The 27,709-nt window shown below is 43.1% G+C and overlaps 1 protein-coding gene across 1 annotated transcript in view; it reads right to left on the reverse strand.

The window, feature by feature from the left end:
* Nucleotides 1-1,377: 1,377 nt before the first annotated feature.
* Nucleotides 1,378-27,709, reverse strand: part of braf (B-Raf proto-oncogene, serine/threonine kinase) — a 43,773-nt gene continuing 17,441 nt past the window's right edge. Inside the window, exons 4-19 of the mRNA XM_008290340.1 lie at nucleotides 27,178-27,281; nucleotides 23,814-23,916; nucleotides 23,553-23,701; nucleotides 22,182-22,301; nucleotides 21,824-21,983; nucleotides 20,046-20,085; nucleotides 16,304-16,440; nucleotides 16,108-16,225; nucleotides 15,518-15,602; nucleotides 15,171-15,347; nucleotides 15,046-15,092; nucleotides 14,741-14,859; nucleotides 13,006-13,137; nucleotides 10,091-10,225; nucleotides 9,442-9,595; nucleotides 1,378-6,816 (exon numbers count right to left, since the gene is read on the reverse strand). Of these exons, the coding sequence (XP_008288562.1) occupies nucleotides 6,794-6,816; nucleotides 9,442-9,595; nucleotides 10,091-10,225; nucleotides 13,006-13,137; nucleotides 14,741-14,859; nucleotides 15,046-15,092; nucleotides 15,171-15,347; nucleotides 15,518-15,602; nucleotides 16,108-16,225; nucleotides 16,304-16,440; nucleotides 20,046-20,085; nucleotides 21,824-21,983; nucleotides 22,182-22,301; nucleotides 23,553-23,701; nucleotides 23,814-23,916; nucleotides 27,178-27,281 (1,803 nt within the window). The 3' untranslated portion in view covers nucleotides 1,378-6,793. The remainder of the gene's footprint in view (nucleotides 6,817-9,441; nucleotides 9,596-10,090; nucleotides 10,226-13,005; nucleotides 13,138-14,740; nucleotides 14,860-15,045; nucleotides 15,093-15,170; nucleotides 15,348-15,517; nucleotides 15,603-16,107; nucleotides 16,226-16,303; nucleotides 16,441-20,045; nucleotides 20,086-21,823; nucleotides 21,984-22,181; nucleotides 22,302-23,552; nucleotides 23,702-23,813; nucleotides 23,917-27,177; nucleotides 27,282-27,709) is intronic.

A 27,709-nucleotide genomic window follows, 5' to 3' on the forward strand; every position in this document is an offset into this window, starting at 1 on the left:
GCTCTTCCACAGATCTCAGAAGTCACTTTAGTGAGCCTGATGTAAGCCACGTTAGTAATCGTCACTTTGTGCAGAGGCTCTGGTGATAGCTGGATCGTAATGTTAACATGATTAGCCTGAGGTTTAAAAAGTTGGTATGTTTAGTTCAAAGAGCCCTGGTGTTGCAAATTCCTCAATAAACATGTCTTTCAGGTCTCTGGGCCTTTTGGACCTCGTTACTATGCACACATGGGTTCAGCTCTTATAAATGCAGTTTGAAAGCAAAAGCATGTCCAATGTAGGGCTGATCTGGTTTTAAAAAATAATTTTAAGATTTAGCATGTTAAACACAGGTGTAACGAATAAACCCATTCACGGTAGCATTACACTGGAATGGAGCTATCATCACTGGTACAACCTGAGCCTGTCCTGTCACGGCATCACAACTGTCTGCAGTGAGAGAAACTCTGATCTGTTTGAGAACCATAAGGGAAAAATAAAACGTCTCCAATGCTGCAAGGTGTCAAGATTCAGGTAGCAGAATTTATTCGAAAAGCTTATGTCAGTGCAGGATGGTCAGATTTTATACAGAGGAAGAGAAAAACTAGTGTCACTGGACAGGAATGTGTAAAGTTGAACCAATACAGGAACAACAGAAATGAAGTGGAGCGACTGTTGTTGGTTTTTAGTTGTGACAAACAGGTATGACTAGAAACTGGGTCTACTTCACATGTGCATCTTAAGCTGCCCTGCTTGGAGCCATTCCTCTTCATGTTACAGGTGCAGTTCATAAGAACAAATGAATTGGAAGTACACCAAGTAAATCCTAAAAACGTCTAGACAGCAGTAGTTCTTCCCAGGTAACCCCCAGTTACTTTCAAGAATTAAACGACCCAAAGCTTTAGGCACTAATTTGGATCTGATCTTCCCACATTTTTTTTGCAGCAGGTCAGCAGCGCCCCAAATCAACAGAACCCAAGATGCTTAAACACATATACTTATGTTCGGATTAGGCCATTATGTGTTCATTCATGTAACTATGTTTTATCAGATTTAATTGATTCCAGCATGTATTGTTTCACAGCCCTTCATAAGACCTGCAGAGAGGACGACCTGCAAGCCCAGCAGTCATGTACTGTGTGTATAAATATTATCATTAGCTTTGAGAATGTCAAAGCAACTCTGGCTTTAGTTTTTCAGACTCGTCATTGAACATAAAACCATTTGAGATATCCTGTAATCTGACAGGACTGTTAAAGAGTGCATGCAGCAGCAGCAGATGTTTCTGTGCATGTTCCAGTGGTAGATGCTGCCACCGTGTGGTTTGCAAGCAATTCCAAGCCTGAGAAACAAAGCAACTCCTCACACACCACAATACAAATGAACCAACAGCCAAGCTACAGTTTTCATGCACTTCTTTAATATATCAGTTTTTCATATTCACAACAAATACATTAAGCTCTTTCTCCTTATAATACAGCCTTAAATATTTTTACACTCAACTGTGTTTCTCAGAAGTCTGCCTATCAAAATGTCTGTCTCTGTATTTTGAACATTTTGTAGTTTGTTACATGTGTAGTCTCCATGCCTCCTAGCAAACTGACAGTATTTCCTTTGTACAACTATTTACAGGTGAAAACAAAACAAATCTCCATATAGTTTTACATGACAGTTGAATGGAATTGTTGGGTTTAAGGTGCAGGCAAGGAGGATGGAGAGAATGTTAAAGAAGAAAAAGGAACATGAAAGTAGATAAAGGCTGAACAGAAAGTCTTGGATGAGGAGGAGCAGCAGAGGGCGAGTGGCGAGATAAGAGGAGGCTGGAGGAGAGAGGAGCCGCAGTCACGGAGCTCAGCGTTGGCTGCTGTAGATTCTATGAAGCTCAAGCAGATATACATCTGTGATAAAATTCTCATAGAAAATAAAGATCGCAAAGGAAAACAAATACAGCACTCTGAAAGGTATTACTGTTTGTTTCCTAGGGTTCCGTCATGTGAGCCAACAGCTGATTCCAGGACAGCAGAAAGCTGCCACTGCCATCTGCACACACAGCTCTGTGGAGGATGCTGCTGCCTGCAGAAGAGGACGAAGGCCATGTGCTCTGTCTTGTGAGGCTGACTTGCAAAGCAGAAACTCTGTTTCCACTCGGGGTTCACGTCCTTTCTAACTCTTCGCTGTATCACGTTCCATCAGTGGAAGTTGTTTTGATGCTTAAACTTGTCGTGACCTGAGTATCTCTGGGACTGTGTGGCTGTAAAACCTGACCTTGGCAGTTCATTCTTTAACTTCCAAACTGCATGTAACAGTCAAAGTGAGCTTGTTTTGGCAGCCACTCCTTCCAAGGTGAAAATGAACTGTCAAAGTCAACCCACATTTCATAGGGACCAATACTTAACCCCGTAAAACCTTAACATAAAGACGGAGTCTGGTAAACTGAGAACAAGTGACCAGCAGAAGCAGGACTTGGTGCTCCATCTGCAGCCGAAGCTGATGATAAAACACACCATATAACTTTCTTGAGAAGGAACTCTGCGTTACCCATCAGACTGCAGACAGAGATCTTACCACTGACACAACATTTTTCAAAATGAATAGATGATGAATGAGAAAACATTTCCAGTCATTTCGGTGAACTGACCCGTACATGTTTGCATTGTGTGACTGACAACCCGTCAAAATGAACCACCCTCTGCCCTCAGCATGACAGGCCGCATGAACAGCACAAGTAAAGGGACTGATGGAAGCTAGAATTTAACTCGAGTCTGAAATACAATTTAAATTTGAATACTTCAAAACAGATTTTTGTACCAGTTTGATCCCAGTATAGCGAGCTCAAGACCCACTGGTGGTGCAGTCGTGTATCATGTACATGCAACCATCTATTTCCTCATTTCACCTTTTAACATTTTGTGTCTTTTGGTGCCTTTGTGACAACAACAAAAAGTCACCACTTTGTCCTAATTCTCAGCCCAAAAACTGCAGCTTTAGTCTTCAGTCAAAACTCCCGTCCTCCCACAACCTCATCCTGCGCCATAGCGACCTGTGTCATTGGAATCCTATCTGTGCTGATGACAGAGCAACTTTATTATTCTAAAAAATGTCAAGAGCTTCGTTGCACTTACACCTCTAGAGACTCGGTCTCTTTCACAAGCCAAACAAGTCCTTAGATGTGTTGTGATGCTACTGACAGCTGTGGAAGCTTCCTTGTGGCAGGACAACATGTAATGTTTATTAAACGGCCCACATCCTCTCTGTCCGTCAGTCTAACCCTAGCATGAACGCTATGTGGGAGATAGGAGTCGTAGTGGGGTTCACTGTGTCTGAAGAGCTGCAGGTGAAACCAGACGCTGCAGTGACAGGATGCTGTTTGCTTCTTAGTTCCAGGTGACGCTCACTGAAATCACCAACAAAGGCCGATATGAGCCAACAAGATGGCCAACACTCACTCAGACTGGCAGACATTCCTGCTAAGATGATGATGGTTTAGATGACTGAATGATTCCTTTAAGTGTCTATAATGGACAATGCATCAATCAAGACTCCACATTACAGCCACCTCATAGAAACAAACAAAAGGCCTAAATTCTCCTGCTGTTTGCACATCCAGTGAAAGCATAGCAACATTAGCATCCATTTCATCGGATGACTGTTGAGTTAAAAATTCACTCACCTTCTAGGTCTGGTGAGAAAAATGTTCAGCGGCTCTTCAGCGGCTAATTGCTCCACTTTTTTTGTTTTTGTTTTAACAAACTGGTCCATCAGGTGTTTGGGTAAGTAGTGTACAGTTACATACAGCCTGGACTAGAAGGTTCCTGTTCCCTTTGGTGCTCTACCAAAAAGTCTGAGAAAGCTGGAGGTTTGTTTCCAACCTGTCAGACTGTTCATTAGCATCACAACCATCTCATTTGTCACAATCAGTAGCGTTCACAGGCAGTCTTCATGCTGAGTCAGCAAAGAGAACGATACGGCAGCCTCTAATAAACCTTGAAGCATCCTCAGAGTTTTGCCCCAACCTTGCAGCCAGGCAACATACAGCAGGCTGCAAAGTCAACTGAAGTACATCAATCTTCACACAGATGTACTTTAGTTTATTCTTTGTATTATCAGTGCTTTAGGAAACCCCTCATCAACCCCCTACAGCAGCGTGATACGTTCATATAAAGTCATTTTGGTGCATCTTGTCCAGACACACTTTAGATCTGATGTTCTGGGACTGGTTGAATGTGTCCTTTGTTTAGTTTTTTTTCTTTTTTCCCCAGTTAGACTTGCAGAGTCAGTTCTAACATTTCATTCACAGAGTAGCTTCTAAAATGTGCAACGAGAAGAATGTTGACAATACAAACTCACTGGATGTGAGAAAATCGTCTCAGCTATTAATAAGCTTTAAAAAAAAAAAAGTGACATGTGGGTGAAAACAATTTAAAAAGAAGTAGCTGCAAATAACGTGAATTTAAAGATGGAGGAGAAACTCTTCCTCGCTCACGACTGACCTCCCCTTATAAAACCAGTGGTTGAGCCCGTGCACCGATCCAGTACGGTTTTCCCCAACACCTAAGCTGCTACGAACATTTCCCACCAGTTAGTATTGTCAACATGTTTCTTGTAGCACACTTCATAAGCCTTTCAGTAAATTAGAGGAGTTGGCCATCAAGGACTGTGGTAAGTCTCTGTCTCTGTCCTGGATGTACAAAGATGGAACAACTTTGTAGGAGAACAGGTAAGTTGCTGTGGGTGGGGTTGCCTGGGTTTATGATGGAAATACACACATGATCACACCGACGATGTATCTATCAGCGTTTGGATGGACGCGTCAACTGCGTGCTGCACAACATCAGGCCAGCAGTCTCATTCGCTCAGCTCTCACCGCTGTAGGTACGGCGGCACATTCGCTGCTGGAGGCTTTAGCACAAACAGTCCTCAGGTGATAACTGAGCCTTCACAGCGAAACGTTTAGTCCAGCCCCTGCAGATAACGCATTCAGTCACCTGCTCTGTATGTCACAATTTATTCTTCAATAAAAAAGGAAAGGCAAGTTGCTCATTTGCTTCAATCCATCTCAACAAAGTGCAAGTATACGAGTCACAAAGACGATAACAAGCGTCAAAAGAAAGACTGACAGCTTCAAATAAAGCATTTCTGAAAATAAATCCATAAAACAAACTAACAAAATAAATTCACATAAATAAGTAAATATCTGCAGGCCTGCCTGTACAGAAAAAGGCAAACGACAACGATAACAAAATAAAAAGAACCTGTGATAGAACCTACAACCCTTAACACATGCTGGAATGAAAAAGTACAAGTGCATGTGTATAGAGAAAGTAAAAGGTGTGATTGAGATAACATTTCCTGACTTTTCAAGACTAACAGAAGTCTTCAGAAGATCACCGGTCCCTTCAGCAGGTAACGCATTAATCAGCAGCTGCAACAAGTAAGGTCCCCATGTTTAGCTGAGTGCAACAAGAAAGCAGTATGATCCAAAAAAAAGTACAACAACATGCACTTGGTGTCAAAAAAAATAAAAAAATCTGGGGAAAATATGACAAGCAAAGGAAAAGCTTTCTTGCAAAGATGCTGTGTAACATCTTGGAAGCTCAGAAAAGCCACAAGTACTGTACACACTCTCAGCTGTGCATAAACATGAAATCCTTTAAAAGGTGAAGTGTGAAAGCTCACTATATTAACACCATGTGTAGGTGAAGGACAGGCATCTCAAATGTAATTAAAAAAAACCTTGATGTAGATCCCCCTCCCAAATAAACGAGCATTTTCTTCTCTCAAAGAACAGCTCCTGCTGTTGGTAGAAAAGTGCAGGCTGTGGACTTTTCTAGCAGAAACACATGAAAAGAACCGCTTCTCCTGCTTTCACTTCACTCACAAGTTCCATTTTTTTTTTTTGAGAGAGAAAAATCTGTTCTGAGCTTCTTCTCTTTAATCGTGGGCTTCAAATTTGTTGGAGGCAAACAAGAGGGGCAAACTACAGTACGTTGCAGAATTTGGTCCGCAGTAAGCCAAAAAAGTGAAGAAAGAAAGAAAAAAAGCAAAGGCCTGTGCTGTTCGACCAGGAGGAAAGCTTTCTTCTAAGATGTCTACCATCTCTTCAAAAAGATGCAGAGGACAAAAAGCTTAGCATTCCTAGCAACTGTTAGCTAAAATCTGAAACATGAGAAACAAATGAAAAAATAAAAATAGATCTATCTTTCAAGTCCTCTTCTGTCGGGGTGAACCCCCCTGAGCGCCCTCCAGCTCCCCCTCAGGTATGGGCCCACGCCTGGCCTTCAATCAGCCGACGGATGGGAGGCCTGTTCTCCTTCCACAGACCCGTTCTGCCGTCGCTCAAAGTCCAGTTCAACGTCTGGCCGATATCCCAGCCTCCGTCCTCATCCACACAGAAAATGACAGGACCAGATGCTCCTTCATTCACCTCCACGTCCTTTCTCTTTGTCTTCATCTTTTCCTTCCAGCAGGGAAGTTGATCCGTGGAGTTCCCCCTCTCCTCTGGTATGGATATCTTTGAGTCTAGTTTATCTGTTTTTTTTTGCTTTTTTTGTTGTTTAACTTTTTGTTTAAATCAAGGCTGTTTTTTTGTTTTGTACTTTTTCCTAATTCTCCGTCGCTGTGGCCATTAGCCTGCTGGATAGCTTGTTGTTGGAAGGACTCCAGTGAGGCCGCCGTCTTCAGGGTGACAGAGGAAGAAAACAGCACATTCTTCAAGACAAATTTTTCAGTTTGTTTTCAGTAATGAATGAATCCACCGCAGGGACACAAGACTTTTGAGAAGTGACGAGGGATGGATTGGTGGGATCCGCAGCACTTACTTAAATGCTGAAAACTCTCCTGAAAAATGATGAAGAGAAAGAGACATGAGTGTGCTGGCACTGCTGCAGCAGCCATGGCAGTGCTACGTGTTCATCAGGTGTAGCAGTTTGCTCCTGGCATCTTCTCATTAGGTGGACCCTAATGAGAAGCTAAACCAGTGATTACCGTGAACGTAGAAACCACCTTGAATGTGATGTCATCCAATACAAAACCAAGCAACCATGCAGAGCTATCAGTGTGTATGAAGACAGTGAGAGGAACATGTGAACACGCTGCTTTGCCATTCTTTCATTCAAAATGGCTGCAATTGATTACTGAAATACACGTTTTATAATAAAGAGAAACCATTATTCATTATTGTTCATTATTCTACAGGACTGTCTGTCTGTGTGAGCGTAGAGAACTGAAGTGTGCTCAACGCAGCTCAACCTTCCCACATCAGTCAGTGCAGTACTGATCACAGGTTGAACACCAACCTGCTAATCATCACATGCAGATATGAACTGTGGAACATCTGGCAACAACCACTTATTAAGGTGCATCAGCTACAGTTTTGGGATAAATCATCTTCCTGAAAGTAAAAAAAGCTTCACCAGATCTTTCCAGAAGCTGCCACAGACCTCCTGACTGCTTTGAACTTCAGCTGGCTGATATAAAGACCATTATCCGACCACTAACGGACCATCACACATGAACTCTGGTTGTTGTTGTTGAGGGTTCATAAAGGTTTGTGTGTGTGCTTTTCCTGTTTCCTCGTCTTACAATTTTCAAGCAGGGCTGGTTAGATAATATATTGAATCATAGAGAACTTCATATCTACTGTGTTCAATGAGAATTAGGTTTTCGGTTTGTAACATGGTTAACATGTTCGTGTGGTTTTTCCTGTGATGGCCGACATGTAAGCAAGACTAGCAGTCAACGCATTTATCATGACTCAGCATTTTTATTAGACACATCTTGTTTGTTTTTTTTTAGCTTTTCCTAAAAATGTTTCAACTCATTCTAACAAAGGTTTTTGTTCCATCTTACTGTGTTATTACTGTGTCATGACATCACCTGTTTTTGGCTCCAGTCAGTGGTTGGCTGCACTCAGCGCTACAGTTCTAGAAAATAGTGGCAACAGCAGCGTCTGACTCAGTTCAGGGTTGAAGTTTCCAAAGACTCAAGGTCTCGAAAGTGTGGCCGTACTTAAAACGATCACAGGACAAACAGTAGCGTTCGTATGCTGCGCAGAGTGTCAGCGACATACGACAGCATTCGTAGCGCAACGTGCAAACACCTGACGAGAAAAACACAGCTCTGCCCTGGAAGATGCACCGCCAGAACAGGAAGTGTAGTCTGTCTATCAGCAGGGAGAGTTTTAAAATATGTTTTGTCCTTGTAGCTGCCGAATATACATAAAACTCTTTACAGCCATCTGCCTGCTTCCTTAGAATTACACCAGTGTTTAATCGTTAGGCTGGGATATGGGTTTATTCAACTCTAACTGACGCCAGTGTGTGTGTGTGTGTGTGTGTGTGTGTGTTGGGTTTTTAATGCCTTTATTTTAAGCTCATTTCTTTGTGTAACCTTTGGAATACACTTTGCCAAAATAAAAAGTGTATTAATTAAATGGTCAGTCAGATTTTAACGAGAACAATTAATCGTTTCAACTAGTCGATGAAATAGTAAAAGTAGTGGTTAGTGGCAGCCCTATATGCTACAGCTGACAGCTTCATTTGTGACACCTGAGGAAACAATCCGGTCATTTAGTGAACTGGCTCTTTCAGTGACAGTATTCTTGTGGTTCTACAGTGTCTGAGCCGGGCTGAAGGTGAGCAGCACACGGGTGGTTCCAGATAGAGGTAGAAACTAAACTGAATGTTTGTCGATCCACACATACTAAAAGAAAGATACCATAAATTCTGGACTACAAGCCGCTACTTTTTTCACACGCTTTGAACGCTGCGGCTTAAACAATGATGCGGCTAATTTATGGATTTTTACAAATTCGCCTCAAGACCAAAGTGACGCTGAGAGCGACGACAGAGAGACTGAGGAAGTGATGAAGTGATTCTGAGGCTGTTCAGCTCCTGAAGACACTGAAGAAGACGACTTCAGTGGTTTTAGTGCAGGAGGAAGATGAAGATAGCCATCAGTGACTTTTCCTGCTCGGCTGCCGGAGTTTTATTTCCCTCCTCTAGCCGTGTTACAGGAACTGTTCAGAAAAAAGCATCTACGGTAAGTATCTGTGTATGTTACCGCTACGGATTTAATTAAAAGCTTAAACATCTTTCTGTGTAAACATCCCATGTTCCAACGTGGACACCTGCAGCTTAGTGCAGCCTGTATATGAACACACCTGGTTTTCTGTTTAAAGTCAGTGGGTGGAGCTTATATTCAGGTGCCTCAATGGTCCAGACATTACGGTAGGTGAAGAATAGAATAGAACTTTGTTGATCCCTTTGGTGGAAACCTCCGGGAAATTGTTGAAATTGTTGTGTAGAGGTGTAAAGTTATAGCTAATTCATTTTCAGCCATGGAGGGATTATTTGGATGGAAAAGCTGATAAATTAGTAATTCTGTTAAGAGCCATGAATGTTTAATGAACGTCAGGAGAGGAGCTTCAGGACAACCGTTAGTGACGTGTTAGCATCAGCTCACCGTAACCTCCAGCTTGAATGGGGGTTTTAGGTGAGGCGCAGGCGTACAAGCTGAAGTCCTCTGTCTGAAAGCCGGCTCGGTTTAATGAAGGCTCTGAGGCGCTGCGGTGGATTTTGGGTAATGAGCGAGCCAGCAGCTCAATGGATGCCAAGATCTGGGAAAAAAAAACACAGCGCACAGCCCCAGGGGTCATTAGTCAGAACCAGTGGGATTACTGTCCACAACTAAACACAAGCCAGCTAAATCCACCAACACATGAGGAACAAGTAACTGCTTCAATTCAGCTGCTGATTTCAACATGGAAACTTCTAACGCCCTCTGCTGGCGACAGCAGCAACTGTACATACAAACCTCTACCTGCCCAGGTCAATCTGCTGTTTCACTGATGAAGTTAGTGTTGTGGAAATCAAAAGAGCGTGTACACCTGAAGGAAATGTTGAGTTTCAATTAAATGCAAAATGTCTTACTAATATATGACAAACTATGTCTTCACGTGGAAATATCTTGTCTCATCAGCTGTTTAAATGAACATCTGGTTCTCTCAGTGAATGAGGTACAAGAAAGAACATATTAGAAAGAAAGTAGTCATTCAGATGTGGTGCCTCTGTGTTTAATGTGACATGTAAAAGCGTCACCATTTGTCTCTAACCTGAGGGAAGAGAGGTCGCTCTTCTCTCTTCTTCTTCAGGCAGTCAGCCATCAGTCTCTTCATGGCCTTCGGACAATTGCTGCGCACCTTACTGAGGTCAGGAGACAGGTATCCTCGTCCTACCATGAAGATGATCTGGGGAAGAGAAGGTACGAGTTGTTGTCCTTTTGGTTTACGGCGTAAATCAGACTGCGATGTGGTGACGTTAATGTTGGGAAATCAAACTGGACAGCGGGACACTTCCACGTGGTTTACTCTTGTGATTTTATTACTACACAGTTAAAAGGCTTTTCTCGGATGTTTTAATTAACATCTGACTCTGGCTCTGTAGTGAACGTTTAGACACCAGAGCGACATTCAGAGCTGCCAGTGAATGCAGCTGTCTACATGGTAACACAGCAGGTCAGCGAACCACCTGTACCTTCACACAGTCACATGGTCGCTACCTGAATCCACTGACAGAGGAGCTGACTACCTTCAGCCAGATGGAGGTCAGCGTTCCCTGTCCTCACTCATTTGAAATGTCAGCAGTCGGCCTCCCAGCACTAGACAGGCATCGTTCAGGTGTTAACAGTACTACGGCTCTAACTGATGCTGCTCATCCATCCGGTACTTTAACGGTACTCTTATCTGTGCTATTTTTGTTTTTCTTTTAAAAAAACAAACAAACAAACAAAAAACCACTAAATCCTGCTGCCCTGTGATATGAAAGTGAAACTGAAATTCTGAATGACCAACCAGATGGTGCTCTGACTTTATAGCCACAGCAGCAGTTGACCAAATGGCTGGAGAGTACATAGCTTTAATCATCACCCCACGTCTGTGCAGCGCAGCGTACTCTTTACTTTGTAAAGTTAATGAAATGGTTAACGTCGGAACTCATTGATCTTCCTGTATTTGAAAATTTAGGAGTTTCTTTTTGTTTATATGCACTGCAAGTATATGCATATGATGCATTGAGGAACCAGCATGAGAGATCATACGTTGCTTTTGTTAGCTCCTCCTCGAACTGGTTCCACAATAGATTTGAAAATCTTTATACTAACCTACAAATCCCTTAGTGGTCCAATCATGGGACATACATCTCAGAAATACTATAAAAAATTAAACCAATTCTCCCCAAAAACATAACTGAGCACCGTATCCACACCCTCATTCTCTGCTGCCTGGACGACTGCAACTCACCGTTCACCTGCGTCCACATCTCAACAGTCAGCCAGTTACAGCTCCTTTAAAACTCAGCAGCCACACCGTTTCACAAACACTCCATGCAGGAGCACCTCAGCCTGATCTCGGCAGAAATGGACTGGCTCCCCATTCATTTAAGAATTCAGTTTGAGATTCTGTTGATACGTTTAAACCTCTACTCAGTCTGGCCCCACTCCATATACCTTCTGAAACCATATTCTGCTCCTCAACCCCCTCAGATCTATAAACCAGCTTGTGTTAAGCATCCCACAGTCCAGACTGAAAACTAAGGGCGACCATGCCTTTACTGTTTTAGCCCCAAGCTGCCCCTGACTGTCAGAACAGCTCAATCAACGGCTCAGTTTCAAAAGGCTTTTAAAATCCACCTGTACAGACGAGCATTTCTAGAACTTCTACTCCTCGTCTGATGCTTAGTTATTGGCCTTTTAAAGGTTGCATTGTTTTTTCCTGATGTTTTGTAAAGCACTTTGTAACTCCAGGTTTGAAAGGTGCTTTAGGAATAAAGTTTATTGTTATTGTTGTCATTACATGCCATTAGTTATTCCTATTATTATTATTATTAGTTATGGGCTCCAGAGTTTCCAAAAGAACAGAGTGGAAGGAACTCTGCTTTTCTCTCTCCTCTATAAATCCAACCTATAAAGGTTGAGGCAGGTGGCCACCTTCCTCGAGCCTGGCTCTGCTGGAAGGTTCTTCCTGTTAAAAGTTGTTTTCTATACTGTAGGGTATTTGCCTTTATGAGGAGTCCTGAGATGACCTATGTTGTGAATCACTGCTATATAAATTAAACTGAACTGAACCTAATTTAAGTGAATTTCATTTCCCAGAGCTGACATGAGGACAGTGGAGCTGCTGGAAAAGCTTCAGGCACACAGAGCAGACTGAAGCAGCAGCAGTAGGTCGCCTCCTGCTGCAGCGGTCAGTGATGTGTCCATCCAGGGCGCAATATGATAAAACCGCTGCCTTTCTTGAGAATCAGTACGCATTGCAACACTACAGCGTGTAAGATTTCACACAGAAAACTCCCCGCATGGGTGGGTGTGCATCACAGGACAATAATACATAATAATTGATCAGATTTATTCAGCGCTTTTCCAGACACTCAAAGACTCTTCACGCTGTCAGTTATTCATTCACACACCCCGGTGGTGGTAGCTACAGTTGTAGCCACAGCTGCCCTGGGGCAGACTGACAGAGGCCTGGCTGCCATTCTGCCCTCCGACCACCACCTCAACAATCCATTCATACGCATCCACACCAGGCAGGTGGTGAAGTGTCTTGCCCAAGGACACAATGACCATGACACAAGTTACAGGGTGGAATGGAACCACCGACCTTCTGATCATTGACCGATCCGCTGCACCACCTGATCCACAGCCGCCCAACATGCTGTTGGCTGAGCTGCTTTGAGAAGCAAATCATTTGAGCCCCACAGGAAGTTACTACGATTACAAAGTCGGCTTCACCACCCACTGCTTTGCGGCTATTGCTGAAGCAAACCAAACTTTAAACTGAAGTGCCCATTTATGCAGCTAAGCACCAAAATCTAATCAGACCATCTACTCCACAGAAAGCACCTGCAGTTTAGTGTATGATGTTTCTACATATCAACGTTGAGTTACAGCAACATGTCCTACAGACCATGTACCATGGTGGTGGGATGTAACATGTTGGTTTATTAAAGCCTCTGGGTCTGGTCCTCTCACCTGGTCTCTGTTGTTGATGTTGGAGTAGGGCAGGGCTCCTGACATGAGCTCGTACAGCACTATGCCGAAGGCGTAGACGTCCGACTGGAAGCTGTAGGGATTCTTGTCCTGCAGCCGGATCACCTCTGGGGCCTGACAGGACACAGGATACACCGACTGTCACACCAGCCAAAGAACACCACACAATCTCAGCCTGAGTTTTATACCTGACTATTACAGCTCTGAACTCTATTGAAAAAAAGTGTGTTTGCTTCCATGTACAGGCTGATGTTAGTACTCCTATTTAAAAATGTTATTACTACTTTTACCCTATCAGCCCAGCCCACTAACGAAGGGTAAAACCACAAACTTTACTTTTAAACGTTTATTTTGGTCAGTATAAGGAACACGTGTGTGGAATCTGTCAGTGTCAGAGCAAAGATGGTGACACACTGTATAACTTCTAAAATGATGAGAGTACCGCACACACACACACAGTGTCCTGCTACAGAGGTGGCAATCCAGACATGCTATAGATATCAGCATGTCTACGCAAACAGGTGTGAAGATGGTAAGTTGTGACTGTTAATCACCAAAATCATCTCTTATGTTTCTGTAACGGTTAATTCACCAGTGTGTAGAAGATCTTTAACCTAAATGATCATTTTTATGCTAAAATCGAATTATTATTATTGTTGTCCATGAGTTTTATAATTTATTTATTTTTTTTTTTTTTAATGAAAAAACAGTAAAGCACATAATTATTTCTTCATTAAGATGTCAAAGTACAGTTATTTACTTGCATTCCAGAAAAGAATAATTAGTTTAGTGGTTGAATGTGATTCATCCTACATCCACCCAACCGGTCGAGGCAGATGGCCGTCCCTCCCTGAGCCTGGTTCTGTCGGAGGTTTTTTTTTTTCCCCCTGCGGGGGTTTTCGGTTCCTTCCCACTGTTGTGGACTGCTTGCGGACTGCTGAAGCTTATAGGGAATCCAGATGTTTTGGATTGTTGGGTGTTTCTGTTTCTGCCTTTGTGAAGCGCTATGAGATGACTTGTTGTTGTAAATATGCGCTATACAAATAAAATTGAATTGAATTGAATTGAATTGAATGTAATGCTTGATTCATTTCTGACTCCTCAGAGGCCCAGTGGATCAGGTTTGGGTATAAAAAGGTGAATTCAGTTTGAAATTCCTCATTCCTGTTTAAAATGGTGAAATGTGGAGAGCTGAGTACGAATTGAAGCACTTCGGGATGCTGGACGGTACACACACACACACACACACACACACACACGTATTATGTATATATAATACTAAAAGCAGTTCAACTGAGAAGAAGGAATGTTCATTTGGATTCAAAGTGCAACTGTCAGGCTGTAAGGGCTTCATTTAGAGCGCAACAATACCGACAGAAATAACCACATGTGAAGGAAGCTGTGAGGCTGAATAAACACATTTCTGCTGAGTGAGAGAGCTGCTCAGTAGTCGTTCAGTGTTACAGGGCACTTGGTCATGGTTACAGTTTACACGGTGAACTTGCTCTCTGCTTGCCAACAGCAGCCCGAGCGACTTCTCCTCAGGTCGCTCCAGCGCCAAACAGTAAGAACAACCAGGTGCTACAGCTAACGTACGATACATTTTCTAACATGCGTGTCCTTCGTCTTCTGTCTTATCGGTTAATATATTTTTGATCAGTCAAATTAATAACTGCAAGTAATCAATTAATGATGAATTATTAACACCCCTACTGACCATCCATAGTATAGAGCCAGACAGCTGTTCAAACTGATGGGAGCCACTCCAGCGGGACTTGACTGTGGCCAGACCAAAGTCCCCGATCTTTACCGTCAGATCCTCGTGGAGGAAAATATCTGGAAGTAAAGAGGTCAAGGAAATGTTCTATTTATCTACTGCTACGCACTTACGTAGAGGTAGTCCAAGGATAGAGGTTTTTATTTTCATCCCTGCTTGTCAAGGTAAATCTTATCATCATCAGCAGCAGATGCTGACTTTAGCTTATGGTTTAACTAACTGAGTGAAATATTTCAAAAGGATACTGTTGCTCTTCAGATCTCTGTGGATGATGGACTTGGCGTGCAGGTAACTGAGGACAGAAAGAGAAACGTCATCAGATAGAAGAACAGGTCAAACTCGACTGCTTTTGTGTTTGCGGCTAACTCACTCCATGCCCTGAGCAGTCTGCCGGGCGATGTCGATCAACTTGATCATCTCAAACTTGGTTTCGATGATGTGCAGGTGGTGGTATAGACTGGAACCTTCGCACCACTGGGTCACAATGGCCAGCTGGGGCTTGGTGGTGTAGCCCATGAACAGCAGGATGTTCACATGACGTGTTTTCCTGGTGCAAGCACACACAGCTTGATCAAACTACATCACAGCAGCAGGTCAAAAGAACTTAGATAATGGAGAATACTTCATTAATATGATGCTCCTTAGTGTAGAGTAGTATATGCAGGTGCATGAAGGAAATCAGATGTTCCTGATTAAGGAGGACAAGACAGAAGTTACCTGAGGACTCCAACTTCATTCTTGAAGGCCTGAAGCTGCTGCGGCGTGGGAGCAGTGACATTCAGCATCTTCACTGCCACATCACCTGTGAGCAGAGGCAGGACGGATCAGTCAGACATGTGCCAAAGCGTACACACACATACACTGCCCAGGTAGTGCACACACATGCATGAGCACCCACGGTGCCCCTCTGGGGTTTGTTACTGAATGTAAACACCCACTGAGCTGCCGTATGCAAAGTTTAAAAGTGCCTTATATTTGTGATCTTAATAATTAGTTTATCATCTGTTTACAGCTGAGTTCCTGCTACGAGTGACTGGACTTCAGTGCATCATAGCCATCAGCTCTGTGAGGAGTGAACGAACCCCCACCACCACCTGGGCCACAGCAACCACTAGAAATGCTGACCTTCGATTCCCAGTTAAACTTTCAGTAACATCTTGATTCACTTAGTCCTGCTATTTTAGACTGAAAAAATCACAATGCTCTTTATTCTCGTTTACGCCAAGATGCTGCTGTTACAACACTGGAGTGACAGTGAATATGAACAAAGGATCGGGCATATGGTTAGAGGGGCACATGAGTCTTACCATGCCACTTTCCCTTGAAGACAGTTCCAAAGGATCCAGAGCCTATCCTCTGACCCAGAGTGATCTGACCCTCTGGGATTTCCCAGTCGTCACTGGAGTCCCTTCTCCCCAGGGTTTTCTGTTCCACAGGACACGCAGTCAACACAAGCACACAACAAAGTGCAGCACAACACTAGTGACACTGACAGTCCCTCACCATCTTATTGCGGTCCTCGGATGAGGAGGACGACTTGCGTTCCCTCTGTTGGCATGGTGACTTCTGTGGGACCTTGACACTAGTCAGAGAGCCGGGCAGAGAGGCGGGAGGCGTGGCCGACAGCCCTGTGGTGGAGCCTAGAGAAGACGAGAGACAGTAGAGGTGAGGAGAGTGGAAGCGACCAGTCAAAAGAAGGTGAGAGGAAAGAAAGTGGAAACTTGGAAGAGGACAGAGACTGAGGCTTCTGTATCAGTTCTGTGTAGGTATTTGGTCACATGCAGAGGACAGGTGAGGGAGTGCTTGGTTGGATGGCAGTTAATGGTTTAATAAACTTGAATTTGAGCCTGTCATGATCACAAAGCATTTTATGACATCTTCATCTCTAGATTCTAAGATGAATGAGCAGTGGTTTTAATCCTGTCTGGAGTCTATTTGGGTCATGTATCTGTAATTACCGGTTCTTCTGTGGCCTGGCTGCTCCTCAAGTCAGCTGTATCTCATCTTATATATTAAACAGCATCCCAAAAAAACTAATGGTTTACTTCTGGTAAATGTTTACACGAGTTATGAAAACCGTGAATCAAGAATCTGACCTTAGACTTTATTAAATTTACCAACACAACGACACATTAAATGTGATTATTTAAACAGGCATCAGAAGGCAGCAGATGTGAGGATTTGTTTTGTTTTTACAGATAAATTGTCATTTTGGCATTAAAAAAATAATAATAACATGTCTTTCAAAGCCACCAGTGGGCTTTCAGGTCAGAACTTTTTAACAGAGCAAAATTTACAAATTACAAGAGCTTCAACTCAAAGTCTGACCCGTACAGATAGCAGCGTGTTAGCATGCTGCTGTGGCTGACATCAGTTCTGCTGCTGGTTCTTCTACTCTCTGCATGTACGGACCAACTCATTCCATCGGTATTTTCTACTCTCAGCCAAAGATGTTTGTTAGTGTCTGAAATTCACTGATGTCAGTCTTTACAGGCAGATTGGGGGTTGAATTTCTTTGTTGCTCTAAAACACAGCAGTGAGTCCAGATGGAGCCAGTTTCAGACAGGTAGCTCAGCTGTTGCACACTGAGTAGAAACAACAGAGCGCTGGTTGGCACTGTAACAGTTAACACTCCTAAAACATCATAATACTAACTTGTGCCTCAACAGCTACAGCACAGAGCTGTCACATCTGTTACTGGGGCTGTCAGATATCAAACCCTGACTTAGCTGTATAATGACTCAGGCTTTTGCTCTTGTTGCTGCCCCCCGTCCCCCCACATGGGCACCGTGCAATGGACTGATGTCCCTCTACTATTTTTATTATTATCATCACTATAACTTTTTGTTTTTAATTATTTGTTAGCCGATTTATTTATTGACTACGGTTGTAACCGTTTAACGTATTTTAATAATTTATCATGACTAACACCAGCTCACTTCTGATGCTTGGTTGCTGCTGTTGTTGTCTTTTATCTGTTATATGTTACCTGTTATCTGTACCTGTGAGCTGAGCCTGAGCTATCTGAATTTTCCCTTGGGGATGATTAAGTATCTATCTATCTACCTTACGTGCATTTGGTTTGAATAAATCATAAAGTAACATACACTTAAGAAAAGAAGCAGGTCCAGTTGTTACTATTATTTTAATTATGATATTACCTTTTGATAAATCTTCGCTGTATTTAACAAATATTTGAACAAAGGCGCATTTTTATCGTAGAAACCACCATCCACAGAATGAGTAGTGTCTGATCAGAGCAGCAGTGAGATCTCTAACCTGTGAGGTGTGCAGCAGAGCCAGGGAGGGGAACACAGAGGATGTGACACAGGGCTGAGGCTGGTGTGTGGGTATGTGTGTGGGGGGTTGAAGAACAGAGGAACACACAGAGGCCTAACTACCTCGGAAAACAGGTTCGGGCTCAAAATCAAACACTATGTCATTGGGGTAGGAGTATAGGAGGGGGCTTGAGGTCCGTGTTCGGTGCTTCCTCAAGCAGCGGGCGGGGTGGGTCGGGGGGGCTGCAGGGTAAAGAGAGACAGACAGACCATCACTGCTACTCACCCTGCCCCTCTCTAACCAACTAACCTCTAACTACAGCTACAGCTCTGTCAGTCAGGGTGTGTGCACGTCTCACACTGCTAACGTTCACTTCCACATATACAGTACTGTGCAAAAGTCTTAGACACTTTAGATGACGAGACTGGCTTAGAAAGGGTGCTCACACCAAACACACATTTATTTTAGTCTTTTCCTTCATATTCCACCTTGTAGTTAACTGATGAATAAAAACTACATCCTGCATCATTTTTGAAAACATCCTCACTTTACTTTTAGAGCCTAAAGCTGGTACACAGTACTGTATTTAATACACCTAAACGTCAACATTTACTTGACTGAAACGCTGGATGGAATAGGCATCTACTATTATGTGCAGGGTTGGGTATCGTTTGTATTCTAACAATTCTCGATTCCAGTTCTTTGAGTTGTAGGTGGTTAGGACTAATACAACAGTAGAATCCTGCTTTTACAATAATGCATGAGGGCTGAGAATCTAGTCATATCATATAGTCACAGGAGAATCTTTTCTGCATCGAGTACTTTTAATACCACATTGCATTCTTCTGATTATGCATACATGATTTTATTTTACGTACTTTTAGTTTGGTATTCAGACTGTTGCTACTTCCACCACCCATCTCTGTCTATCAAGGCAAACAAACACTCATTAACGAGATGAATTCATCTCGTTACTATGATTTTTTTAACAAGCGAAGTCATCACACCCTCAGCCTGGATGCACATCTTCTCCAAGGAAGGTGGTGATCCTGGCTGCGTTTTCAGAATTTTGAATATTCTACTGTTTTGCTTCAGCCACTGTACTTTAACGCCAGTGGAGCCCGATCAGCCACATAAAACCGTTTTCTAGCAGATTTTGCTAAATCAAGGTGATCGTTGTGAGACAGTGACACAGTTGGTGGCGTTAACCTGCGACTCAAACAGCCGAGTAGGTCAACTGGTAGTAATGCTAGGATCACGCTTTATCTGTACAAATGCATCCGGAGACATGCAGGCATTCAACTCACATGACTAATGGCACAGATGGAGAGCCGTAGATATATACGCCAGGCTTTTGCAGCACATTGTTTATGAACTACCACAATTGAAATCTGTTAAGTGACTGACAAGCAAAATTAAAATTAAAATTTCATCCTGCTTTCTTTGGAATCTGAGATTTCCTGATGCCCAACCCTACTTATGTGTATTTTAAAGTCATTCCAGATTTAGGTGGAAACAAGTCTTTAATAATATTAAATGTATTCTGAGGACTGTGCAGCCTTGGTAGAGGGTTTGTCTTATTTAGGGTCAGTAATAGTTATACCATGAAGACTGCAATGGGTCCCTCACTATGATTTTATTGTCACTGAACCTGTTGAATGAAAATGAAAAATGTATTAGCTACATACGTTCCTGCTAAGCGTCCAGAGGAGCTCAGAGCACTGAGAATGTCAACAAAAACAAGCTCTGCTCAAGTGGAGGATCTTTTCTTCCAGACACGCTGGCCACAAATCTGAAGGACTTTCGGCTACTGGTTGTAGTGACTGGTCGGGTGCAGGACTAAACACAACTGACTCTTTCTTTCGGGTCTGAACTTCACACACACACAAAAGACCAAGAGCACACAGACGCAGGATGGTGGAAAAAAGCTACAGGAGAGCCTGAAGTCTCTCAGTTTAATCCTTACCTCCATCTGACCTCGGCAAGCCCTGATCTCGAATCAGGTCCTGGAAGAAGAAAGAAAGAAAAGTAAACATGAACACTGTCATACATTCAGTCAGTTAGGATGTGCCACACGAAAGAATGCAAGACATAAATAGATGTGAATCTGGTCTGGGTGGTGCAAACTGAGGAGTATTTGTCCGAGCTGAAAACCTTTAATGACTCCATTACATATACATCCAGAGACTCAAGAAAAAAAGAGCTCTGGAGGACCAGAGACAGGTCCTTCTATGTTGGGTGTCAGACTCAGATCCACTTTTGTTTTTTCAAACAAAACACATTTGTCAGGACTTCGAAAAAGTCGGCAAATCGTGTCCCAGGACAGGAAACAATAGATGAAATTTCATGACTATTTTACGAATAACCGTGAGACTGGGTTGGTAGAGATGATGTTCAGTTAAAGCTAGAGACACCAGCTACACTAAAAACACTAAGAATGAGCTCGATTTTAAAAGTATACAATCAAATAATCCACCCCCTTTCTTCAAGGCAAGTCTGTCCTCCAAAACACATGAATGCATATTGTCTAAGTAGAGCTGGAGGATGAATCCACTAGAGGGAGCACTGGTGCAGAGACGAGATTAAAATAAGATATTTACCATAAAACGACACTTCTCACAAGCAGAGACAGGCGGCAAATACATGTAAAACATACCATAATGAAGCAATGAGGAGGTTGGAGACCACAGTGAGCATCAATGTAGGCTTAGGTGGAACTGTAAAATACGACTGTATTCTGGCTTCTGTTCTTGTGCTATCTGTTTGCTAGCTGGGAAGGGCATCCAATCATCTCATGCGGATCAAATACAATGACTGGACAGTCGTTTTGACCACAGATGTCCAGACATCCAACCATTTTCTTATCCAAAGTTGGGTACTGGTGGAAGCAGACTGAGCAAGACTTTCCTCCCCATTGGACACGCATGTGAAACCTCAGAAAGGACGCATCCTAAGCAGATGCCCAAATACCACAGGCTGTTCCTTCTGAAGAGAAAGAGCAGTGACTTTATTTGAGCTCCCTCCACATGGACGAGCTCCTCACCGTATCTGTAAGGCTGAGCCCAGCAACCAAACACAGAAAACTCATTCCAGCTGCTTATATCTGTGACGCCATTCTTTCTCGCACTAGCCAGAACTCATGACCATAGGTGAGCTGAACATAGATCAACCAGTAAATTGAAAGTTTTGCCTTTTTGACTCGGCTCCTTCTTCTCCGTGGTGCTCTGGTAACAACACTTGCAGTACTGCTGACTTCGCACCAATGCGTCTGTCCATGCTTTCAGGACTACTGCTTGTCTTGAGTTTTGACAGTGAAACCCATCATGTGTCCTCACAAAGTGGGCGCGCTAAAGACCCGACTAACTCTAGCTGACACCACTCTGTAGGTGCAGCAGCTACCAGCAAGTTGTAAACTAACATGGACAGTTACTGTGAACGGGCTAGGCTACCCAGGCGGTACTTCTCCCAGAAATACAAACTCAACAATCGTAGTCAAATATCCAAAGCTATGTCGGCTTACTGAACACAACAAAAACTACTTTGAAGGCTGTACAGGCCTATGGTGTGCTTCAGTCAACAGCGTACAGCTGGAGTTTCTGGACGATCTCATAGCAATGCCAGCTCTCAGGTACAAGTCCACCAATGTCCACCAGTAGAGAAACACAGAGCGTATCCATTTCCATTTACATGTTCATAATGAATCTTCATTCATCAGTCTGTCCAGCAAAGTGACAGCAGACTCACATCGATGTTGACAGGTTCGATAGTGTTGATATGGACGTTGGGAGCGGAGGACGAACGGTCCCTCTGACCAAACTGGTTGCGGTGGTCCTCCTCGTTGGGCCGGAAACTGGGTGGGATGGGTATGGACTTGGACGGGGACACAGTGGTGTGGCATATAGACCTGAAGATATGAACAGTTAGTGAAAAGTAGCTGCAACAGACTTTTAGGAATTGTAGTGAAAGTGTTTCTACATGTTTTCATGCTTATTTGCTCTGTAAAAACACAAAACATGCGCAGTTGACCCATGAAAGAAAAAGAAGCACAAAAGGAGGAGAATGACTTCTGTTCCCCTGAGGAGTGTAAAGGTGGAGGACTCACCCGGTGGAGTCAGATGGAGGGAGTGATGGACAGGCCTCAGACACAGGTGTGGTTCCCTCTGAGGAGACCTCCTCCTGGGTGAACGGGTGATGCTCGAAGAACTTGGACACTAGCAACAAGCTACAGAACACACGCCATTCAGATTAATTATTCCTGTGAGACTCTAAGTTATGTGTTTTTAACTTTCTCAGCGCAACTAATGCAAATGACAGTTGGTCATTGTTTTCCAGTTTAACCTCACAATGGCACAACAAGACAGACACACCGAGTGTTCGTGTATGATCACATGATGGCCCCGCATCTGATCACAGGTTTCATTCAGAGCAGCATTTCAATTGATATTAAAAGGTTTTGATGATAGTATTCAGCAGATGAAGCTGTACCTCACATTGCTTATGATATGAGTTGGTTTTTTTTGTTCCATTCTTGAATCTGGCTATTTAAAAGCAGAACTGGACAACAAGATCAACAAAGCTAGCTTAGACAATAGGCACAGTCACAATAGTACAACAGTCAAGATACATCCACAATATACTGTCAAGAATCAGAAGTGCATCACCAGCCTCATCTGTCCATTCATACTTGACCACTTAATCGTTAAGCAGTACACACTGTGTTCAGTAACCAGGCAGCAATAACCACAAGCATGACTGTGATTTGGGGCTCCTGTGCTGGCTGATTTGGTTTGATAAAAGTCACTCCATGAGAAGCGTGCAAGTTTTGGATTGAATTGAAAAAAATAATTTTTCTGACGACTGTAAATCATGGATTTCATAAATCCATCCATCCATCCATCATCTCTACACCTTCATCCTCACCAGGGTCATGGGGGGCTGGAGTCTATCCCAGCTGACTCAGGGTGAAGGCAGGTTCACCTGGACAGGTAACCAGTCTATCACAGGGCTACACTTACAGACAGACAACCAAGCACACTCACATTCACACCTACGGACAATTTAGAATCACCAATTAACCTCAACATGTTTCTGGACTGTGGGAGGAAGCCGGAGAACCCGGAGAGAACCCACGCTGCACGGGGAGAACATGGAGACGCCACGCAGGAAGATTCCGGGTGTCTTCACCGGGACGCCAACCGGTGACCTTCTAGCTGCGAGGCGACGGTGCTAACCGGATTTCATAAATGACTAAATGAATGTTGTGACTTTGTTGTTAATAATAGTCTCTAAAAAGATGAACAGAAGTGTGTTTTTAGTGCTTCACCTGCCCTAAAAAAAGCCAAAGTGTGTAGACATGTTTGAAAAAACACAAAAAGGCCATTTTTCCCTGAAACACACCACAGGTACATCATGTGTGCCTCAAATAATAACACTGGGTTGCACAGTGTAGTGGTCCTGTCTGTGTGGGACTTACTCTAGCTGGTCGTAGTTGACACACATGAGGGGAACTTCAGTGCTGCAGCGCTGGTGGAACTTGTAGCCACAGGTCTGACAGCGGAAACCCTGGAACAGCAGCTTCCTGCAGAAGTCACAGAAGGCCAGAGTGAAGAACGTCTTCCTCACCTGTAAATTAAATAGAGACACAATCAGCACCAAGCAGCTCTGAGGGTCAGAGGACAGTGTTTACAGTCAGCTGTGGGAGTCACACTGTGAGAGTGTGTCTAACAGTACTTACAAAGTTGTGTGTGGTAAGTGGCACATTCTCCAACACTTCTACATGCAGCTCTTCTCCTGTTAGCCAGGAGATATCCGTGTCCCAGCCAATAGGCTTCTTCTCTCTGAAACAGACAGTGGAGAGTATGTTGACCTGTTTACACACTGCTGTTGGTTTAATCACAACACCAAAGCCTATTCAAACCGAACCATGGCGGTTTCCAGGGAAAAAAATGTTTTATTCATCAGTAGGGACAGCTAGTGCTCACAGATGTCACGTAGGATGTTAATGTGGCACATCGGTAGTTCTGCAGTACCTAGGTAACAGGTGTAAACCTATACCTATGCTTGGTGCTGGGCAGCTGTGGATCAGGTGATAGAGCAGGTCGGTCAATGATCAGAAGGTCGGTGGTTCCATTCCACCCTTTAACCTGTGTCATGGTCATTGTGTCCTTGGGCAAGACACTTCACCACCTGCCTGGTGTGGATGCGTATGAATGGATTGTTGAGGTGGTGGTCGGAGGGCAGAATGGCAGCCAGGCCTCTGTCAGTCTGCCCCAGGGCAGCTGTGGCTACAACCGTAGCTACCACCACCGGGGTGTGTGAATGAATAGCTCACAGTGTGAAGAGTGTTTGAGTGTCTAGAAAAGCACTGAATAAATCTGATCAATTATTATGTTGATTATATTATTATATAATTACTATGATATAATAATCATAAATATTATATATAATAATGATGTAAAGGCTTTAATTTGACATTTGGTGATATTTTGAACATAATGCAGTTCCTTTCAATAATAGGGAATCACTGATTATTTTAAAACTTTTGATTAATATTTAGAATTTACAACAAAATGTGTTTGAAGGTCAGAACACAGCCCCCCTCAGCCTGTGTTTTTGCTAACCATTATAACCAGTGTTCCCACTCTTTGTCTGAAATTATTTTCCGGTACTTTTCCAGCCTGTCCCCCTCATTCTCTGAAAGTGTTTTCTACAGCTGCAGCCTGCAGTTACCCAGATTGTTTCCATGTTTATTACTCAGACATTTAATGTGCAGTCTTTGGCTAGAATTTATCTATGAAAAATAATTATGACAAATGTACCATAGAATAAACACACCCACAGATCACAGCGTAATAATCAGCACGACAAACTGGAGCTACAATGTTCAACTGGGAAATTCCCAATCAACTTTCTCTCCTCTCTTACTGTCTCTCCTGCACTTCACCTGAAAATATTCGTATATTTTCAGTAAATCACTGAAAAACAATTTCCTTTGTTTCATCTCAGTTTGTTGCACATCCCAAAATCTAAATCACTGCCAAAATCAGCCAAGCAAAACATTAATTGTCGTAAATATAACTAAATATTCAAATTTATTTTATCCTGCAGTGCAATAAGGTCAATATAAAACAAAGCAATGTCATTCTAATACAAAAAGCTGCTCAGTGATTGTAGCTCCTTGACGCTCTCCTGTGGGCTTTCCATTGTTTGTACTAGAGCTCTGAAAAGTTGCTAAATCTAGCGACAAAGTCAACTGGAAGCACTGGGTTGCAGAACTGCTCTAAGCAGAAATGTCAAATGGGATTGTCTGGTAGCGTCAGGTAGGGGCGCTGCGGCGGCTGGAAGCCGCGCTACGCCTTAATGCTGCCCAGAAGGTCAGCTGACAACAGACATGCATGTGCATAACTTTTACCCTGTTTGCTTTGGCACATGGAGGATAAATAATTTTACAGGATAACTTAACCGTTTCCAGGACATTTTACTTTGTTTTCTTATTTTCCATACGTTTTCCATGACTGGGAAATTGCTCAATAATTTTCCAGGTTTTCCAGGATGCGTGGGAACCCTGATTACGAACAACTGCTTCAATGTAAAACAGTAGGGGGGTTAGGTCCTCGTACCCCTCCCTATTTGTTATGCAGTCATTTTCTCAAAACCAACTTTTTCTCTCAGCTTTAGTTTTATTGTGTAGGGCTCATCAAGCTCAACTTCAAACTGTTGAATATCTTTTTAATGATCATAATAAGACTGATCAGAAGGAGCTCTGCTTGAATGTACTGTATGAGTCTTTTACTAGTGTTTTTTTTTTATACTCCAAATCTGGTCTTTATGCAAGTCCAGGTCCATGTCTCTGTGGCCTGACTGGTAACATGGACAACAAGAGGCGGCTATTCACCTAAAAGGAGCAATTCTTTATTTGTAGCTGTTGCAAATTAAAATAAATGTCATTTTGGTTCATTTTGATCCATGACAATCAAAATTCAAATCTTTCAAATCTTGTTGTGTACATGTGCTTTCTGAGATCTTTCTACAAACCGCTGCTCTCTGCTTGTTGGGCATGAGGACCCGACCACGGGTGTCTGGGGGGATTGAGGGTGGGTTTGGAAGCTGACTAAGAGGAGGTCTCCTATGGCTGTGATGCAGAAACAGTTGAACGCCGCTGTTTTCTCTAATAATAATGATCAGGGATGGACAGCAGCAGATACATTACAGGCCAATAATGAGATAATTCCATTACTATTACTGTTGTTAACACAGAATTTCAGCCCATAATTATGTGAGACCATGTGGTGGCAGAATGTGTATGAAACCCCGGTTACGTTTTACCTCTATGTCTCTGCTCTGCTCTCGGACAGGTCACAGAGCCAACAGTGAAATGGACTTTAGATTACATCTGAGGACTGCAGATTAGAAGTCATCTTGTCAGCCAATGTTTTGCTATATATCCAGTTATTCATGTTGCCATCTATAGATGTCATATCTCCAACACATTCTGCACTCATGCAGCCCCGGATCATCCCACTCCCAGGTAGTCTTGGTCACATTCATGCTTCATGTGCTGGATCCCATCTGGCCTGATTGAACTTACTTTGGTATCATCTGAGTATTCATCAAGCATCTCTATATACTCTTTAGCAAAGTGTACTCTGGCAGTTTGGTACCAAACAACAAGCAGGGGGGTTTTCCTGGATGCTGTCCATAAAGGCTGATTTACTCAACTTGTCAAAATAACACTATTATTACGAGGGGATACAACTTTGAGTCATTTGACATGTGAGGGATATGGTACTCACTTCTATTGTAGACTTTACATAAGATGATTTCTAAAAAAAATAGTAGCTCTGTTTGAAACTTTATTTGAAAAAAATGGGGTAAAGTAGGTTCAATGTATCTCTCTGACCACATATTCCTGCTCTCAGCATACATTTGATCCATCGTTTGGTCATGTGTGTGTGTTGCTCTTGAAAGTGACTTTTACACTTGGCTATAAGATGAAGTGCTATAGTGAAGTGTCTGATTGCTCACACAGTGTAGTCCTTAGACGTCTGATAAACGGCTCCTGCTCTCTATCCAGTACAGTAAGATGATGAGACACTTACCCATCCTGTATCCTGTATACTGCACAGCACTCCGGAATGAGTCCTCGCATCATCAGAGCTTTCTTTAGGGAGTCTCTCACAGTCATCCCACAGCGAGCCGGGACCTGAACACAGCACAATACCGCTCACTTAACTGACATGGTCAGCAATAGACAGGAAATGAGCTGGTACAACCACAACGATGTTGGAGTGAGAGTGGTCCTCGCTGCCATTAGTCACTGTGAACGTGTGTCAGGCGTGATGGGAACACTGCTATCTGCAGGTTGCCACCATCAAGCTCTACAGATTGAAAGGGGGGCACCTATATTTGCTTTTTTCCCTGGGCCTCAAGCTGATCATCAACCTGCAAAGAACCAAAACACTCTGACAAAACCTTCCTGTATATGGACAGTCCAGCTGGCTGCTTCAGCTAGAAAAACCTCTGAGCTGAGGCCCTATGCACCCGGAGCACATTGGTTTCAAACAACAACAACAAAAATATTTGTATTGATTTTGTTTTGAGGGGCTGCATGTGGCTCGGTGGTTAGCACCG

This window comes from Stegastes partitus, unplaced genomic scaffold, assembly GCF_000690725.1.
Source record: "Stegastes partitus isolate 25-593 unplaced genomic scaffold, Stegastes_partitus-1.0.2 Scaffold15, whole genome shotgun sequence".
In the NCBI taxonomy this organism is placed as follows: Eukaryota; Metazoa; Chordata; class Actinopteri; family Pomacentridae; genus Stegastes; species Stegastes partitus.